The sequence below is a fragment of the Lipotes vexillifer genome, unplaced genomic scaffold (genome assembly GCF_000442215.2).
Source record: "Lipotes vexillifer unplaced genomic scaffold, Lipotes_vexillifer_v1.1 scaffold384, whole genome shotgun sequence".
In the NCBI taxonomy this organism is placed as follows: domain Eukaryota; kingdom Metazoa; phylum Chordata; class Mammalia; order Artiodactyla; family Lipotidae; genus Lipotes; species Lipotes vexillifer.
Genome location: NW_006793498.1, coordinates 886,330 through 905,435, shown reverse-complemented (window position 1 = coordinate 905,435; position 19,106 = coordinate 886,330). Strand labels below are relative to the sequence as shown.

The window sequence follows — 19,106 nt, the reverse complement described above, 5'->3', positions numbered from 1 at the left end:
AAAAAAAAAAAAAAAAAAAGAAGTAAATATATAAATATATATTGCCTGCTTTAAACAGAACTTGCCTTAGTAGTCTTCAGAAAGCAAACCTTGCGTTCTACATAGGCAGTCAGTTCAGTCAACCAAGTATTTTTTCTGCTTCTTTGTCTTCAACCTAAGTGGTTGTAGAACATAGACTTTTATATGGAAATTTCCTTCATTCCATCAGAACATATGATTTTCAAGCAAAATCTCCCCCAACTATCCTTTATTTTTCCCCAGGATACTCTTAATACTTTATGGATGTTCTTATGACATTAATCTATGATGTGCTTGTCCACAAAATTAATACTATTTTTCATTTTAATATTCCTTCTCATTCCTTCATGAATCAGGTATATCTAGGTTTGAATCCAGTTCTGCCACTTCCTCACTTATTGACCTGGAATAAACAGCTTAACCACTAGGCCTTAATTTCTTTGTCTTTAATGTATTCAGTAGATAATCATAAGAACCTCTTAGAGGAGTTGTGAAGATTGAATGAGATAAAGTATGTAAATTGCCTAGTACAGTAGCTGACATCTTGAGTGAAGATGATACTGCTGCTGATTGTTTTCATTCTTTTTTCCTTTCCTTAACAGAATACATCCAAGCAATGATTCTAGTGAAGGAAGCAACTATAAATAATAATTCAACTTTGATAAAGGGTATGTACATTTCTAATCCCAATCTAGAATATTCTCTGCTGTTTTCTTGCTTTGAAGCAAGCCAGCCTTAATTATGTCAAGTTAACTGAAGACAGTTTAAAATAAAACTGTAAGATCCATATATGGAAATCAGTTTCCCTAGTAAACAAAAAGTCCTACCCCATAGGAAATGCATACTCTACTAAACCTCTCCGGGAAGAATTCTCTTTTTCAAAAACGCTTCTACTATAAGAAGGGCAAATAGAATTCCAAGACTCCAAACCACTATAAACCTATTGATACTTTGTGTAAAGAACAATACTAAAAGGCACATTCTGGTATAGATAAATTGATGGAAATTTTTTTCATTTCTAGATTATTATTAGACCATCAGTCTAACAAATTTATTTTAGAAGTAATTGAACAAAGATAATGTACCAGGATTATAAAAAGAAAAATTGAAAAGTTATTTTAGATAAACAAGAAGTCCTGTATAGCACAGGGAACTATATTCAATATCCTATAATAAACCATAATGGAGAAGAATATGAAAAAATACGTGTGTGTAAATACGTGTGTGTGTGTATATATATATATATATATATATATATATATATATATATATATGAATCACTTTGCTGTACACCAGAAACTAACACATTATAGATCAACTATATGTCAGTTAAAATTTTTTTAAATTAAAAAGCAAGTTATTTTATCAGAATCACTATCCTATAAATCTTAGACTATCATTAATTTGCTAAAGTGTTGAGGAGGTACATTTACTAAATTTTAGTTAATATTGGTAAATATTTCAACAAATTATAATTATTTTAACTGTCATAATTTGGAGCCATAAGGTTTTAAATCTCTGAAAAATGGCTTAACATCATCAGTTCATTTTTATTGATTGATTGATTGATTGATTGCTGTGCCGAGGCATGCAGGATCTTCCTTCCCTGACCAGGGATTGAACCCATGCCTCTGCAGTGGAAAAGAGGAGTCTTAATGACTGGACCGCCAGGGAAGTCCCAAGTTTATTTTAAAGAAAGCTTTTGTTATTCAAAAGTATTTTCAATTTCAGTAGCTAATGTACAGTTTTAGAAGAGTAGATTCTTTAAGAAAACAGTCTTTCTCTCAGTATCCTTCAGTAGCACTTGGAATCAACACACCCTTAAGGGATTACATTTGCTTTGCAAGAGAAGCTTTTAAATGCAGGAGGTGGTAAGAGGAATTAATTCTAAACAATGTTGTTGTTGTTGTTTTCTTTCTGAAACAATCTTTCCCATTAAAAGAAAATAGGTTGGGTTAGCAGCCCTGGCTCACGGGCCCAGCCGCTCCGCGGCATGTGGGATCCTCCGGGACCGGGGCACAAGCCCACATCCCCTGCACTGGCAGGCAGACCCTCCACCACTGTGCCACCAGGGAAGCCCTGTTTTGGTTCTTTTATAGTAAAGATTTCATCAATAGAAATACTGAGTACTATAGTTTCATATTTTTATATAGTTCATCTGAAGTGTAACAAATTTATCAAAATAAAAGTATATGTTTGCTAGTGGTAGAGCAATGTTTTAAAAGTAATTGGGGAGTTATGTAATTGACTTTGCTAGCATATGTACGGATTAAACACTTTCTAGTAATAAAGATTCATGTTAGTATTTATATTAAAAGGAATACTGAGACTGGGGGAAACAAAAGGACTTGGTGTTGAGGTACAAGCCATCCCAGATCCAGCCTGAATTCTCCAAACCACTAATTACCTTTAATTTTCTTTGATTGTGTATAATTCTGTAAATATCTGCTGTATCCCCATACAAAGAATTGGATACTGTTTTCTTGAAAGAAATTATTTCTCCTTTCTCCCCTTATCTAATGGTTAATATAAAATCTCTGTGTTTTTTTTAGTAAATCTTATTTCTAACTATGCTTATATTTATTTGTTTTGTTCTTATTTGTTAATATGGCTTTATATGGCTCATTCAAAGAAATTAGCTGGGAAATTCTTAACTTGTTAAACTTATTTAATTTTTAATCAATTATTATATTATTTACTCAGCTCTCTTCAACTATCAGATTTTAAATCTTGTTTTTTCACCTGGATAACTAAAGAGGGTTATTTATGCTTTCTAATTAGCCAAGGATGACCTTGGATTATAACTTAAACTATTATTTACTTAAACTTTTTTTTTTCTTTTTAATAAGAGTGGTCTGCACTAAAGGACCAATGCAAGTTAATAATCTAAGGCAGGATGAGAGTCACTTTTTTTCTTAAGGTCCACCACTGCATAGGAAGAAGCACAATTAAAAACAATTTTTTAAAACCAAACATAGAATATTCTACATATCCATTTTTTTCAAAATAGGAGCAGGAAATCTATAACTTTTCCATTAAATACATAGCTTATTTCTATCGTGGAGTCATGTTAGAAAGAATAGATGAAGTTGAAAAAGAAGAGATAACAAATGAGATGAAATTAAGTATGGAAAGATATAGGAGAAACTAAGAGAAATATGAAAATACAAATGGAAAGACAAAAAGAGGTACCCAAATACTTCCCTCTCTCCCCAAAAGATAGATAGTAATAGAATAATGAGAAAACAAAAGATACATAAACTTTCCATTTTGTGACCTTAATAGAGCCTTTAAGAGTTATGTTTTTATGTAAAATACAAGCAGAAATGGGGATACTTGATGTTTCACTTTAAAGGTTGATTAAAATTCAGATAAAGTTCAGTCAAACTACAATTTCTGCAGTAGAAATCTCTTCTAAGTCTTTTATTTTATCCTATCTTATTAGTGTTTTTGAAAGTGTTGACACCTATTTTTGGCTCAATCTTGAAATCTTAATATGTTTTCAGATTTAAGGGCTATATATATATATCTAGTCAATAAAGATACTATTTAGATTTTACAGTGAGTGATTTTTAACTTGGTATTCTTGTTAAGTTTGTAATTTTTTCATGTAGATCATACGTCTGTGACCCAGAATGCACAGGAAAACAAATCAAGTTCATTACCCTCTACATCACATGAAGACTCCTTTCCAGAAGACTATACTTCTCTGTATGTATATAAGTTAAATTTATTTATGTCATTAATGCTTTTGCTCCCAAAAAGGGATTTACTGTTGCTAATCATTTGACGTAAGAGTAGATAAAATATATAAAAAAGGATGCTTTCCCATCAAAAGTTTTAAAAGTTGTGTATTTTATGTACATCAGACTTGTCAAGAGCTGGGAAATCAGTTGGCATTCTGTGAAGCCATGTTCTGCCTTGTAATTCAAGGTGTCTAATGACAAAACAGTTCTCAAGCCAAATAAAAACAGAGAAGCCCCTATAGTGACTGATAGAAGTAGTCACTATCATCAGTTTACCCCTACCCAGAGACTGGCAGAAAGATGCAGACAATACCAGATTACCCTGCTTTACCTACGTATCCGTTGTTTACTTACAGCATTTCTGTGTTTTTACAGGGTCAGTAACTAGGTCTACAGCACTGTGCATAGGATTGGTTTTCTTTATTTTTGTTTTTGTTTTTGTTTTTTTCCAGTAAAGTATCTTCATACATGTAAGAAAGTTGATCTTCCTCCCCACAAAATTGGATTGAAATTAGGTTACTTAACTCCTGAGATTTGTAGTAGGTTGGTTTTCTTTAATTTGTTTTATGAAATGAAGCACAGATAAGAGAAGAATCATTTCTTTTTTTTTTAATTAATTTTTAGGAAAAGAATCACTTCTGAGGTTCATATCAGTATTTCATTTCCATGTTTTTCTGCTTTTCTAATTTTTCTTTATAAATATAAAAAGATTTTTTCCTTTATTAATTGCCTGATAACTTGAGCCTTACACCTCTTGATTTTTATTAAATTAGTCACCAGAAGAGTACTTGTAAGCCAGCTTAGCTAACTTTCTTGAAACCCTAAATTCCAAATTACAGATTTTACCAGCATGTTTACTCTTACATTTTAGTCGTAAGTAGTTCTACTTGTCTATTTTTCCAGTAATGACTTAGAGCTGTACTTATTAAGTGTCACATGAGAAAATTACATAACAATACATTGTAAAATGTAAATTACTGTACAAATTTTAGTTTTTATTTAAGAGCAAATGATAGCTTATATACAATTTTCTCTCTTACATATACCCTAAGTTAATCCCTTCATATTCAGAGAAGAACTTTTTGAATCTTCAAATTAGTATTTCATATTCCCCTTCCCCAAAAATAGGGGAAATCAAATGATAACATTTGTAGAAAAGAATGCCATAGAACCCAGTTTGGAACATAATTTAGTTGGTTAAGTCAAGCTGGAAAGGGAAATGAAACATTCAGTTTACTGGTTGTACAACACTGTAGCTATATAAATCACTTGAGAGTAAATTAGCCTATATCAAAACAAAGAACAAAGCTGTGAGAGCCTAAGAGAATTTATTACAGTGAATACTGAGTGAAACCAAACAAAGGGATCTGTCTCTTAGGTAGACAAGTAAATAGTACTGCTTATAGTTCAGAATACATTATAATGAAAAAGTGGTAGAAAGGAACTTGGCACTTAATAATAGGGGAAAAGCAATTCCAGGCACAGGCTTTAAAAAACAAGGCAATATTGGATACCTAAATAAATAAATAAATAAAAACAGAAACGTATTATAGTAGACTAGGCTAAAGAAGATAGTTAAATAGAAGAACAAAACAAAAAGTACATTATAGAATATATTTCTTACTATAGGATGTACCCCCAGCATGTTTCAAAAATACTAAAACAGACTGAAGTTATTTAAGGGAAAATATAACCTTACCTCATTTTTTCTGCTTTTTTTCCCCCTCATTTTTAATGTATTAGGTGCTGCTACATTGTAGTCCATGGGTAGTGATGGATTTGCATTGATCTTTTAGCTGCATTCTCATCCAATATTTTTTGCTACCTTTTTGAGAAATTTTAAACATTGAAAACATAAAAAGGGATATGGCAGAAACCCATACTCACACCATTCAGAATTAACAGCTATTAACCTTTCATTGTATTTGCTTCCAGTCTCTTTTTTAAAAAGAAAACAAAACACTGTAATCTCTTTGAGCCATACCTAACTTCTCACCATGACAAAGTTCCGTTGCCCTCTCTGCTTCTCTAGGAGCAGTCACTATCATCAGTTATTTTTCTGGTTCATTTTTTAATATTTATATAGCCATAAATAATATATAGTGCTATTATAGTTTTTAAATTTTACATAAATATTCATATATGTACTTTCTTACTTGTTTTACTCAGCATTAGTTTTTTGAAAGTTTTTTTTTTAATTTATTTATTTTAATTTTTTTTGTCTGCGTTGGGTCTTCATTGCCGCGGGCGGGCTTTCTCTAGTTGCGGTGCAGGTGGGGGCTATTCTTCGTTGCAGTGCATGGGCTTCTGATTGTGGTGGCTTCTCTTGTTACAGAGCACATGCTGTAGGTGCGCAGGCTTCAGTAGTTGTAGCACATGGGCTCAGTAGTTGTGACTCACAGGCTCTAGAACACAGGCTCAGTAGTTGTGGCGCATGGGCTTAGTTGCTCCGCGGCATGTGGTATCTTCCCAGGCCAGGGCTCGAACCTGTGTCCCCTGTACTGGCAGGCAGATTCCTAACCACTGTGCCACCAGGGAAGTCTCTACTCAGCATTAGTTTTGAGATCTCATCATGTTGCTTCCATGTTATAGATCTATTTCGTCTCCTTGTTTGGATTTCCATCATGTGAGAATACATTTTATTAATTCCATTCCTTTAAGGATGAATAATTAGATTGTTCCAAATATTTACTATTATAAATAGTAGTGCAGTGATCAGTTTTATCCCAGCCTTTCTTTTAAGAAAGTATTCATTGTGAAAGTCAATTAAGGAAATTAAAGGTATAGTCTGGGATCTTTAAGATTACCCCAAATAGGGACTTCCCTGGTGGCGCAGTGGTTAGGAATCCGCCTGCCAATGCAGGGTACCCGCGTTCGAGCCTGGTCTGGGAAGTTCCCACATGCTGAGGAACAACTAAGCCCATGCGCCACAGCTGCTGAGCCTGAGAAGTCCGCACACCGCAACGAAGAGTAGCCCCCGCTCGTTGCGGTGAGAGAAAGCCTGCGCAGCAACGAAGAGCCAATGCAGCCATAAATAAATAAATAAATTTATTTATTTAAAAAAAAAAAAGAAAGATTACCCAAAATGTAGAAGAAAAGGGCAAATGAATGAGAAAAAGAAGAGAATGTTGAATAATGTTCTCAAAAAAGAAGCTATTAACAGAAAACCAACAATTTTAGTGAACACTAAAATATTTTCAGGATCATCCATATGTTATAATGTTCTTTACAAAATGTTAAGAATTTCAAGCTAAGGCGACAGAGTTAGGACCAATGTGCTACTGCTTACAACGGCAGTGCAGGAAATCACAGTGTCTAAACTAGGATTCAGAATTGTTCCAGCAGCTAGAAAATGCAAATACATATATTTTCCATTAAAAAATTTGGTACTTAAATAAATATGAAATGTAGATGTTCTCAATATATTAAAAAATAATGTAAACTTGCCTAACAGAATCATTGCTTTCGGAAAAATCTGCCCGTTTTTTCTGAACTAGAGCAAACAAATGAACAAAAACACAAGAAGCTAGAATAAGTGAAGCAGAAGCAATAGTCAAAGAAGGTAACTTCTGAGTATAAGAAAATATCAAGTCTGGAGGCAAAAGGTTTTACCAAGTACCACAGAAATGAAAATTACTAATAGATAAGTATTGATTTTTAAAGTTTTAATATCAGTCTTAAAGTATATCTTACAAGTATCAAAACAAAGCCAACAAAACAGCAAAAATCAGGCTAGCACCTTTGCAAAAGCTCAGAAAACATCTATATACATAACCTTCATGGAAAATTTTCTCGAAAATCCTCTTGCTGACCAAAAGAGGAGTCAGAATGTATAAGATATAGTATTTAAGAAATGGCAGTGGCATGGAAACCATCTAAATATAGAGTTAGCTATAATAAAGATGAGTCCTTAAACTAGAGACAGTGGAGGCCCTGCATGGTATGCAAAGTTTTATGTTTATAGTGTATTTCTAGAGAGAGTTCTTAGCTTTTATCGGATTGTCAAAGGGTTTATGGCCCTAAAAAGTTTAAAATATCATTATTGTGGATATGGAGCTTCTAAATAAAATTTTAGCAATTTTAATCCAGAGAAACATTAATGAGATGACTTAGAATTTATACTAGTCAAGCAAGAATGATTTAGTATTAGGAAATATATTATTTTACAGAAGTAAACCGCAGGAAAGAAAGCTTATCTTAAGATGCTAAAAGACTTTTAAAAGTAATATGAACCATTAGAAATAGAACTCATTTTTTTTGAATTTTATTAATTTTTTTATACATTAGGTTCTTATTAGTTATCTGTTTTATACATATTAGTGTATATATGTCAATCCCAATCTCCCAATTCATCCCACCCCCTCAATTTCCCCCCTTGGTGTCCATATGTTTGTTCTCTACATCTGTGTGTCTATTTCTGCCCTGCAAACTGGTTCATCTGTACCATTTTGAAGAATTCTTTCTTAATGTGGGAGAGAATATGTTTCTTAAACCAGCATCCATGTCCTATATACTGGTGAAACTTAGAGACATTTCCTTTAAATAAAGATTAAGACAGAAGTGCCTGCTATCATAATTGTTATTCAGTATTTTTATGGAAATTCTAGCCAGTATAATAGAATGTAAAAGAAAATATGATTATTGAAATGTACAAAGTAAAATTTTTTGTAGATAGTCTTATCCTTCTAGAAAATCTAAGATGCAAGTGTAAAATTATTAAGCTAAAACGAGGGTTTAGTGACATAGTCACATAAAATAAAAATATGAAACTCTATACCTTTAGAAAATATGAAATTAAGTCCCCATTCACAACATCAGAAAGTAAAATAAATGAAACTAATTACAAGAAGTATATACCTGAGGAAATTAATTCTAAAGATTTTAATGAATGGATAAACTTACCATGTGCCTGGATGGGAAAACTGCATATTATAAAAATGGTAATTCTTCCCAAATTAATTTATAGACTTAATTTCATATGAAATCCAAGCACTTGGATTTTTTTTTAACTTGACAAGCCATTATAAATTTAATCTCAAAAGATAAAAATATCAGAAAACACCTAGAACATGTTTAAAAGGCAAAATAGTGAGGAAGGACTTGCCCTGAGAAATATCAAAATGTTCCATCATAGTATGGAAAACAATGTTATGTTGGTATAAGAATTAACAGTTCGATCAAAAGGCAGAATAAGTCTAGAAAATAAGAGGACATTTTTATGTATTTCTAAGAACTTGAGATATGATTAAGCTAGTAAGTCAAAAGTCAGAAGGTGAAAGAAGGAGGTATTCAGTAAAAGACTCTGGAACAATTGGATATCATTTGGAGAATTTAAGTTAGATCTTCATGTTACATCAAAATAAATTCCAGATGAAACTGGACTCCCAAACCATAGAAAAATTAATTATAAAATTAGAACCCTAAAAAACAGAAAAATAATAAATATTAGATATCTTTCTATAACATTATGTATCATGGCATTATTCATAATATTGTTTATACTTTATTATAAATACTTAGTTCACTGCCTAGAATGTAAGCTCCTTGAGATCACAGAGCTCTCATCTTTTTTCCGTAGCACCTGGCACATAGCAGGCACTCAAGAAATCGTTGATGGAAGAATGAATGAATGAATGAATGAACGAACGAATGAACAAGCCCCCAATAGGAAAATGGACAAAGCATATGAATAGACAGTTAGCCAAAAGGAAAAAAAAAAATCAATAAACATGAAATTATGTTCAAACTCCTTATTATTTAGAGAAAAAAATTGAGGTAATAAAATATTTTTCACCTATCCAATTGATGAAAAATTTTAAAATAATATTCAGGTAGATGAGCATTCATCCGTGCTGTGAGAGTATAAATTGGTCCAGCCTTTTTGGAAAGCAGTTTGGCATTTTATATTGATTAAAATATGTGTACTTCCTAGTACCATGATCGTAGTCTCTAAATGCCATTTCTCATTAAATGGAACCGTAGTCCCTTAGAGAAATGGCTGATTCCAGACCTGAGATATCTTGTGACAGAAAGCAAAAAAGCTATCCAAAAAAAAAAAAATACCGCATGCCAACACATATATATGGAATTTTAAAAAAAAGGTTCTGAAGAACCTAGGGGCAGGACAGGAATAAAGACACAGACATAGAGAATGGACCTGAAGACAGGGGGAGGGAGAAGGGTAAGCTGGGACAAAGTGAGAGAGTGGCATGGACATACATACACTACCAAACGTAAAATAAATAGCTAGTGGGAAGTAGCTGCATAGCACAGGGAGATCAGCTCCTGCTTTGTGACCACCTAGAAGGGTGGGACAGGGTGGGTGGGAGGGAGACGCAAGAGGGAGGGGATATGGGGATATATGTATATGTATAGATGATTCACTTTGTTATACAGCAGAAACTAACACACCATTGTAAAGCAAAAAAAAATCTGTCACTTCGGTAGTTGCTAGGATACAACTCATCATTCTGAATACTAGTAATTAAAGAAAAAGAATCAAGCATTTATCTGCCTGCTTATACTAACTGTAGTTCAGGATAACCCAAGAACTGATGAGTAAAATTTCTTCTTTATGAAAGCGCTCTAGCCGGAAAATGCAGTAGGAATGATAGAATTAGAAGATTGTTATTTTTACAACTACTACCCCCACCCCACCCCGCCCCAGAGAAACAGTGGCCTTAGCCCAGTGGTCTCAAATGAATTGTGGTCAGAACAGGTGTTTTGTTTTAAACTTCTAACTATTGAGGAGTGATGCTCTTGTAAAATGCAGTAAAATGTTGCAGCAATGTTAAATTGCTGTAAAAGTTTCTAAACTTTTGCACTTTCAATTTTTGTACTTACCATGAATTGTTAAAAAACCACTGGGAACTGGCACCACCACAGCTGAATGTAGCACTGGTCTAGACAACGATTGTGAGTGAATGCCAAAACTGTTAAGTGAAAGTGAGGAGCTTTAAAATGGATGGAAACACCCAAACCCACTTATAAATCTAAGCATCACTAAACGTGAACAATCAGACATTGTTTGTCTCCTTATGTGATGCAGTAGGAACTTCATAGCACCACGTATGAATTATCTCCCCCGACACCCCACCAAAATTGAACCTGAATCAAATCAGGCTTCTAGAACTGACTACTGCTTTGCCAGGAATGGAAGGGGGTGAGTTAAATGACACCACCACATGGAAGGCATCAGCCAGATTCCAGAATGTGGGAACTACTATAGGACAAGTGACACAATTTATTTAACTTTAACCAATAAATGTCATTAATGAAGAGGGAGGGAGCACTACATAGAGACATAAAAGACACCTGAATCAAATACAGAGTGTAGGGGTTGTTTGATTCTGATTCAAACAGATTTTTTTTTTTTTTTTTTTCTTGCGTTATGCGGGCCTCTCACTGTTGTGGCCTCTCCCATTTGCGGAGCACAGGCTCCGGACGCGCAGGCTCAGCGGCCATGGCTCACGGGCCCAGCCGCTCCGCGGCATGTGGGATCCTCCCGAAACGGGGCACGAACCCGCGTCTCCTGCATCGGCAGGCGGACTCTCAAGCACTGCGCCACCAGGGAAGCCCTGATTCAAACAGATTTTAAGACAATTGGGGAAATGTGAAGATGGGCCATTGAGATTATGCACTTTTAAAAAGACTTATTTGTTAGAAATACATACTGAATTATTTCAGATAAGTGTTTGCTTTAAAATAATCCAGTGTTTCAGGGTGGGGCAAGAGGGGTGGAGAATAGATTAAATAAAATAGGCAAAATATTGATAATTATTAAAACCTGGTAATAAGTGTCAAACATAAAGCCAGACATTAGCTGTAGTGGTGAAAACAGGTTTTATTCACTAACTGCTGACAGTAGGAATACGAGCTGAGCTCCATCGCGATTTGTGCTGAGGTGACTGGCGTTTTAAAGGGCAATGCGGGAGTAAGGAAGGGAGTACAAGCTAGGGCTCAAGTGAAAACTTACTAAAGGTTAATCAGTGTGAATGCCCATGAGGCCAGCTGTGTGTGCTGGCTGGCAGTCATCAAGTTAGGATTCTGTCCTCCCACAGAGACTGGAGGACAGAGACCCTGTCCTTCCTGATGATTACCTTTCAAAAGAATGGCTTTCAGGTTTTTGAGAAAAATATTTCTGAGTTATAGAAACATATACATCTCAGAGAGACCTAGGAAAGATTCTTAATTTTAAGACCTTAGTAAATGTTCTAAGAAAGGTCAGGGGCTTGTCTTTAGGTGTTGGCTAGAAGAAACAGCCTTGAGCTTTCTCAGGGAGGCATTTTGTTGAGAGACTGGGGTTATCCTAGAGACATGCATGTCCTTATGCTGCTAGAAGCCTTGCTAGAGTTTGGTTATCACTCAGCGCAGAGGGTTGGACAGAGTCATTATGTGCTGGGAGTTCTGGAGTTCTTACAAGTACATGAGGGTCCAGTATATCAGTCTTTATGAGAAAAGAATACTCTTAAGTGTATGTTTGAAAGTTTTTTAATAAGTTATTCTTAATGTATATTCCCCTTGACCAAGTAATTCCTCTTAAAGGAATGTATCTTAAGGTAATAATCAGAAATTTGCAGGGCCTCCCTGGTGGCACAGTGGTTGAGACTCCGCCTGCCAATGCAGGGGACACGGGTTCGTGACCCGGGCCGGAAGATCCCACGTGCCGCAAAGCAGCTGGGCCTGTGAGCCATGGCCGCTGAGCCTGCGCGTCCGGAGCCTGTGCTCTGCAGCAGGAGAGGCCACAACAGTGAGAGGCCCGCGTACTGCAAAAAAAAAAAGAAAAAGAAGAAGAAAGAAAGAAATTTGGTCAAGGACTTATGTACGAGGATATTCATCAAAGTAGTAACACAGAGAAAAATTGGAAACAAATATATCCAACATTAAAATATTTATAAATTATAGGACATCCTTTCACCTACTAGATTATCAGAAATCCGGAAGCATCAAGAGCCTCTGTGAAAGCAGGCACTCTCATAAATTGCTGGAGAGGCTGACCCCATGGAGAGCAATTAGGCAATCTTAACAAAATTACTAATCCATTTACCCTGTGACCTAGCATTCCAGTTTCTGGGATATCTTCACATGTATGAAATTATTATATATGAGGTTTTTCATTACATCATGATTTGTAGTAGCAAAAGATTGAAAACAATAAAGACTAGTTATATAAATTGTGGAATTTATGTAGAGGATTACTATACAGCTGAAAAAAGAAGGGCACCTCATATCTGCATTCAGTATGGTACTAACTAGCTACATGTGGTTATTTAAATTTGAATTACTTAAAATGAAATTTAAAATTCAGTTCTTTGGTCGCAGTAGCCACATTTAAAGGTATTCAGTAGCCACATGTGGCCAGTGGCTATGCCATTGGACAGCACAGATATAGAACATTTCCATCAATGCAGAAAGTTCTGTTGGACAGTGCTGCTTTATATAGTGAGTATAAAAATTTTTCTAAAATGCCTATATTACTTTTATAATAAATAACAGATACCTAGAGATAGATTGAAAATATTAGGTAACAAAACAGGTTTTTTTTTGTGTGTGAAAGTTTAAAACCTGAGTTTGGAACACATAGAATCTTCACAGATTTTTTTTCTTAAAGTCAATAACCTCTCCATTTTCTCCTGTAGTTTACCATTTTCAGATGTGTATGAGACCAGGTGGGTTACATATTATGGGGAAAGTTCACTTGGTACAGTTGTTGAAGGCAAAAAGAAAAAAACACAGCATAAAAGATTCTTAATTAATTATTTTTTTACCTAGCCTTTACTCTTTTTTGCTTGAACCAAGCTTGTCTGAAGACATAACCTTCCTCAGGACTTTATTGAACTCATGTACTACATGAACTCTAAATTTGCTAGGTGCTATTGGTGTAGATGTGGCAAAAAGTTACCACTGTAATCACAGCTTTCTGGAATACTCTGGAATTAGACTGTGATATAATAAAGATACTTGCTTTGTCTGGGTCCCCAGCACACAGCTTCTAAAACCTTTGGAATCTTCTGAGTGGTAGGAGTGTCTTTGGCGTGCAAATGAGATGACTTGGTGAGGCGCTCCTAGTTAACTTAAGGATGGGGTTTGGACTCCAGAAAGACAACCTTGGTTAGAAGCCTAAAACTTTCAGCCCTACCTCCCAACCTCCAGGGCGGGGAGAAGGGCTGCAGGTGGAGATAATCACCAGTGGCCAATGATTTAATCATTCATGCTTAAGCAGTTAAACCTCCATAAAAAACTAAACAACTGGGCTCCTGGAGCTGCCTGGTTGGTGGACAGTTTGAGGTGCTGGAAGGGTGGTGCATTTAGAGAGGGCATGGAAACTCCATGCCCCTTCTTACCTACCTTGCCCCATGCATCTCTTCCATTTGGCTCTTCCTGGGTGTATCTTTTATTATAAACTGGTAATAGTAATTAAACTGCCTTCCTGAGTTCTGAGTCTTTCCAGCACATTATCAGAGAGAAAGGGGTTGTCAAGAGTGTGGGTGACCTGGAAACTGCATTTGGCATCTGGCATGGGGACAGTCTTATGGGACTGAGCCCTTTAACTTGTGGAATCTGTTGCTGACTCCAGGTCAATAGTGTCAGAATTGAACTGAATTATTGGACACCCAGTTGAAGAAGTGGTGCTGGAAAAAACACCACATATTTGACGTCCAGAAAAAAAAAAACCCTTCAGGTATAACTTTATGTGGCTGCAGAACATAGTAAGATGTTGATTTCAGAGTCTGGCTTATTTTAGTGTTGTCTAAGAAGAAGCTAATAGGAGTTAAATACCACCTTAGTGTGCAGTGTTTTTTAAAAAATGGGGATTGTGCTATACATTTGAGATACTAATAAATAATTAATTTTAAACAGATCTACAGAAAATAAGGAAATTCCCCCTCTGGAAAATAAAGTTGCAGACTTCAGAGAAAAAGAATCATCTTCAAATTTACCTTACCAAAAGCATCACTGCTCTAGTGCCTGTCTGATGAAAATGCCACTTACCTTCAAGGGAGAAAACCCTCTACAGCTACCAGTCAAATGCCACTTCCAAAGACGACATGCAAAGACAAACTCTCATTCTTCAGCACTCCACGTGAGTTATAAAACCCCTTGTGGAAGGAGTCTACGAAACGTGGAGGAAGTTTTTCGTTACCTGCTTGAGACAGAGTGTAACTTTCTATTTACAGATAACTTTTCTTTCAATACCTATGTTCAGTTGACTCGGAATTACCCAAGGCAAGAAGAAATTGTTTCTGATACGGATATTAGCAATGGAGTGGAATCAGTGCCCATTTCTTTCTGTAATGAAATTGACAATAGAAAGCTTCCACAGTTTAAGTACAGAAAGACTATGTGGCCACGAGCATATTATTTAAACAGCTTTTCCAACATGTTTACTGATTCATGTGACTGTTCTGAGGGCTGCATAGACATGTGAGTAGAAAAACATGGCATTTCAAAAAAATCTTCTGAATGTAGAGGTACTTGTCAAGAAGTCCTGCTGTGTATCAGTTTGTCTGTCTATCTAAAACCAGTTCATCGAGAATCTAAAATAGAAAGATGCATCTCATTAGCAATAGGAAAGAAAACTCTTTGCCAGTTATTTTAGTAATTTGGGAATTATTTCTTCCAAGGATAAGTATTCCCTTTAATCTAGTACCATACTCCTAATAGCAGCAATTACAGCTAATGCTATGGAACTGTGCCAAACACTGTGACAAGTGCTTTACATATATTTTCTTGTTTAGTTCTCACAAAACCCCATGGGGTAGGTAATATTACTTCCATGTTACAAATGAGGAAGTTGAGAAGACAAGTGTAAGGTCAACAAATTTAAGAACCAGGATTTGAACCCATGCTCTTAACCATTATGTTATATGTTGTATTTTACTTTTGCAAATCATTTCCTTGCTACTTTTTTTAGAAAGTTAATGGTGCCTCTCCTGATCATAAAATTGACATTCCATAAAAAAAAATGAAAACATGTTCTAATATATTAAGACTTTGGAAACGATTTTTTTTCAGGGTGTGTAATTTATTGGTATTTGTAGGTTTGCATATGTAGAGCGGAGTTGCATTATATGTACATTTAATTTAATGCAAATTTAGCTGCCTGTACTAGGAAAAAGAAAAAGCATGAGAGAGATAAAGAGAAATAATTTAAATTATATACATAGTTTTCACCATCCTCTGAGAAGGAGTGTGAGATGAGATATCCATCTGCTGTTACCTCAATTTGGCTCAGTTCCTTTAGATCTGTCATAGAGGAAACCTCTCACTGTGCCAAATTTTATTCTGTTTAAATATAAGTTGTTGTTTTTTCAGCATTGCCTCTAAACGTAACCCATCTACATCTGGCCAAGCCCAATCTCTTTCAGTGATGGAGGAAAAAAACTAACTGTTGGACAGTGTTTACTGTACTTTATGGTCAGTTTAATGGAGTTTTTTAAAGAATAATTTTGACTGTATGTGATTTTTGCCTTAGACTGTAGAAAGTAGCCCCCATGTAACATGCACCACCAGCATATATATTTTCATCTATTGGTCAGAAATTACAAGAGAAGTCACAAAATAAGCAAAAGCTGAAGCCCACTGGGATCTGGAATTGGAGCATTATTCAGAGATAATAGCTGAGAATTTTCCAGAATTGAAGACAAGAGTCTTCAGAGTGAAAAAGCCTACTGTATACTAGAAATGGAAAATAAGATAACTATATCTAAATATATCATGAGGCAACTTAAAAAGTATCTAGGGCAAAGAGTAAATCTCACACTATCAGATAGAAAAGAGGAAAAATAGATTGACATCACACTTCTCATCAGAAAGAAGACAAAAAGGAGGCATATTAGCTTAAAATGCTGATGGAAAATAAAGGTAAAACTAGAATTCTGTACCAACCCAGATGGTCATTTGTGGGGAGGGAGGAGGGTCCTCACACAATTACACAGCAGTTGAAGACATGAATAATTGCTTTCTAGTAATAGTACTTTTAAGTCTATCTAGAGCATTGTTTTTCAAGCTACAGGTTTAGTAGGATGTAAAATCACTTGTAAGTAGCATTTTAAAAATTAAATCATACAGAAGGTACCCACGTGCATCACACATGATAAGGTACTTTCATGCCACTGTTATTTCTGCTTGTATGCATACATATATAAATATGCATGCCTCTGTAGGATCGTGAAGAAAATATATTTCTTACTGTGAGTCATAGTCAAAAATATTTGAAAGCTACTACCCTAGAGATGCTTACACATGTGCATAAGAATAAGGATGTTGTAGCATTTTTGGTGTATTGAAAACTAGAAGCAACTTAATTGTATACCAAGCAACTTAATTGTAATCTAAATGCTGTGGAAAAGTTAAAAGGAAATAACTAGATTTGTATATAACACAGATGGGTCTCAAAAACATATTGAATGAAAAAAGTTGTAGGATAATAACTATAGTACTTTTTAAAAAAACAATACAATATATTGTTTGTAGGTAAATATGTATGTAAAAAGTATAAAGGATGCCTCACCAAACCTCTTGAGAGTTTAGTTTTATCTGTAATGCTTTTTTTTTTTTAAGGAAGATCATATATACAGTATATATGTTTTAAATTACAGTTGGCCCTTGAACAATGCAGGGGTTAGAGCTGCTGACCCTCCATGCAGTAGAAAATATAACATATAACATAGTTGGCCCTCCATATAAGCGGTTCCACATCTGTAGTTCCACATCCGAGCATTCAACCAACCGTGAATCATGTAGTACTGTGGTATTTACTCTTGAAAAAAATCCATGTATAAGTTGACCCATGCAGTTCAAACTCATATTGTTCAAGGGTCAAATAAAAGGACTAGACAAAATGATGACAGCTAATTCTATATGGTCAAAATATGAGTGTTTATTGTATTATTGTTTGTGTTTTTCTGTACTTTTTAAACTTTGCAAAGAAAGTCATACTAAAAAAAGCAACAGTAGATTTCTACATCTGTAAATAGAATCCAAATTAATGAATTTATTGCTTGTTTTTTTCTGTTGCAAACAGTAGTTACCACTCTGACATGTATTGTGTATATACAGAAAAATGCAGAAGCAAATCATAGAGGAAAAGACCTTAAAGTCACTTACAATTCAACATACGAGACAGGATTCAGAGATTTTAACCAGCTTACCAGTGGTTACATACCTGGTTTATAGCCAGGATTCAGAGATTTTAACCAGCTTAACAGTAGTTACATACCTAGTTTATAGCCGAGATAACCAGGTTCTTTACTCCCTATCGAGTTATAAGTCCCTGTCATGTTAGATAGTTATCTAAATAGTTAGAGGGAAAATTTTTTTTTTTTTGCAGTACGCGGGCCTCTCCCGTTGCGGAGCACAGGCTCCGGACGCGCAGGCTCAGCGGCCATGGCTCACGGGCCTAGCTGCTCCGTGGCATGTGGGATCTTCCCGGACCGGGGCACGAACCCGTGTCCCCTGCATCGGCAGGTGGACTCTCAACCACTGTACCACCAGGGAAGCCCGGGAAAATTTTTTTATGGTTGCATGTTTACTGCTTAGCAATGTTATGAAAAACAGATTGTAGTAGCCAGATACCCAGCATCAGTCTCCCCAATTTATTTTCATGTCACTGGAGGGAGAGATAATACAAGACATAGGCAAAACTATATATGGCCTTTTGAGTTTGACACATATAAGTTTATCCATTGTAAGAGAGCAGACAGGAGAATTTTTACAAAGAAGGTTTTGCAGAACAGGAAATGAATTCATTTTGAAAAGTTAGAGAAAACTCATAAAGTCAAGTATTTATTTCATGAGCAAATAGAGGTACAGGGCAGTTTATAATTATTTATAAACTTTTGGTAGATGTTGTCTTTCAAAGAGGTCTTTTTTATTTAGGGAAGAAGTCTAACAGTCCATGAACCAAACAACTATTCTAAATAAAATTACATCCTTTACACTTTTGTCAAGACAGTCTCTTAATTTGGTGCTTTTTTATTCTGACTTCTCCATCCATTGCCTTTTAGAACAAAATGTGCATGTCTTCAACTGACAGCAAGGAATGCCAAGACTTGCCCCTTGTTAAGTAGTAAAATAACCACTGGATATAAATATAAAAGACTACAGAGACAGATACCTACTGGGTAAGATACCTTGAGGATCCATTGCAGGGTGTTTATATCTTTGAAGAAGGGTAATTTATCATTGTGGCCTGTAGTCTTATAGATGTTGTTAAATCTTAATTTCTTATACCAAAAATCTAAATTAAGGAATTAAAAAAACAAACCTGTATATTGTTCTTGGAAATGGAAGTCAGAGAGCACACATGTAACATGAAGACTGTATCTAACACTCATCTGC

General features: G+C 35.1%; 1 protein-coding gene across 1 annotated transcript in view; it reads left to right on the top strand.

The window, feature by feature from the left end:
* The window catches only part of SETDB2 (SET domain bifurcated histone lysine methyltransferase 2), a 38,630-nt gene that overhangs the window by 7,394 nt on the left and 12,130 nt on the right, over window positions 1-19,106 (top strand). The window contains exons 3-6 of the mRNA XM_007466423.1: window positions 621-686; window positions 3,633-3,729; window positions 14,625-15,188; window positions 18,773-18,889. Of these exons, the coding sequence (XP_007466485.1) occupies window positions 621-686; window positions 3,633-3,729; window positions 14,625-15,188; window positions 18,773-18,889 (844 nt within the window). The remainder of the gene's footprint in view (window positions 1-620; window positions 687-3,632; window positions 3,730-14,624; window positions 15,189-18,772; window positions 18,890-19,106) is intronic.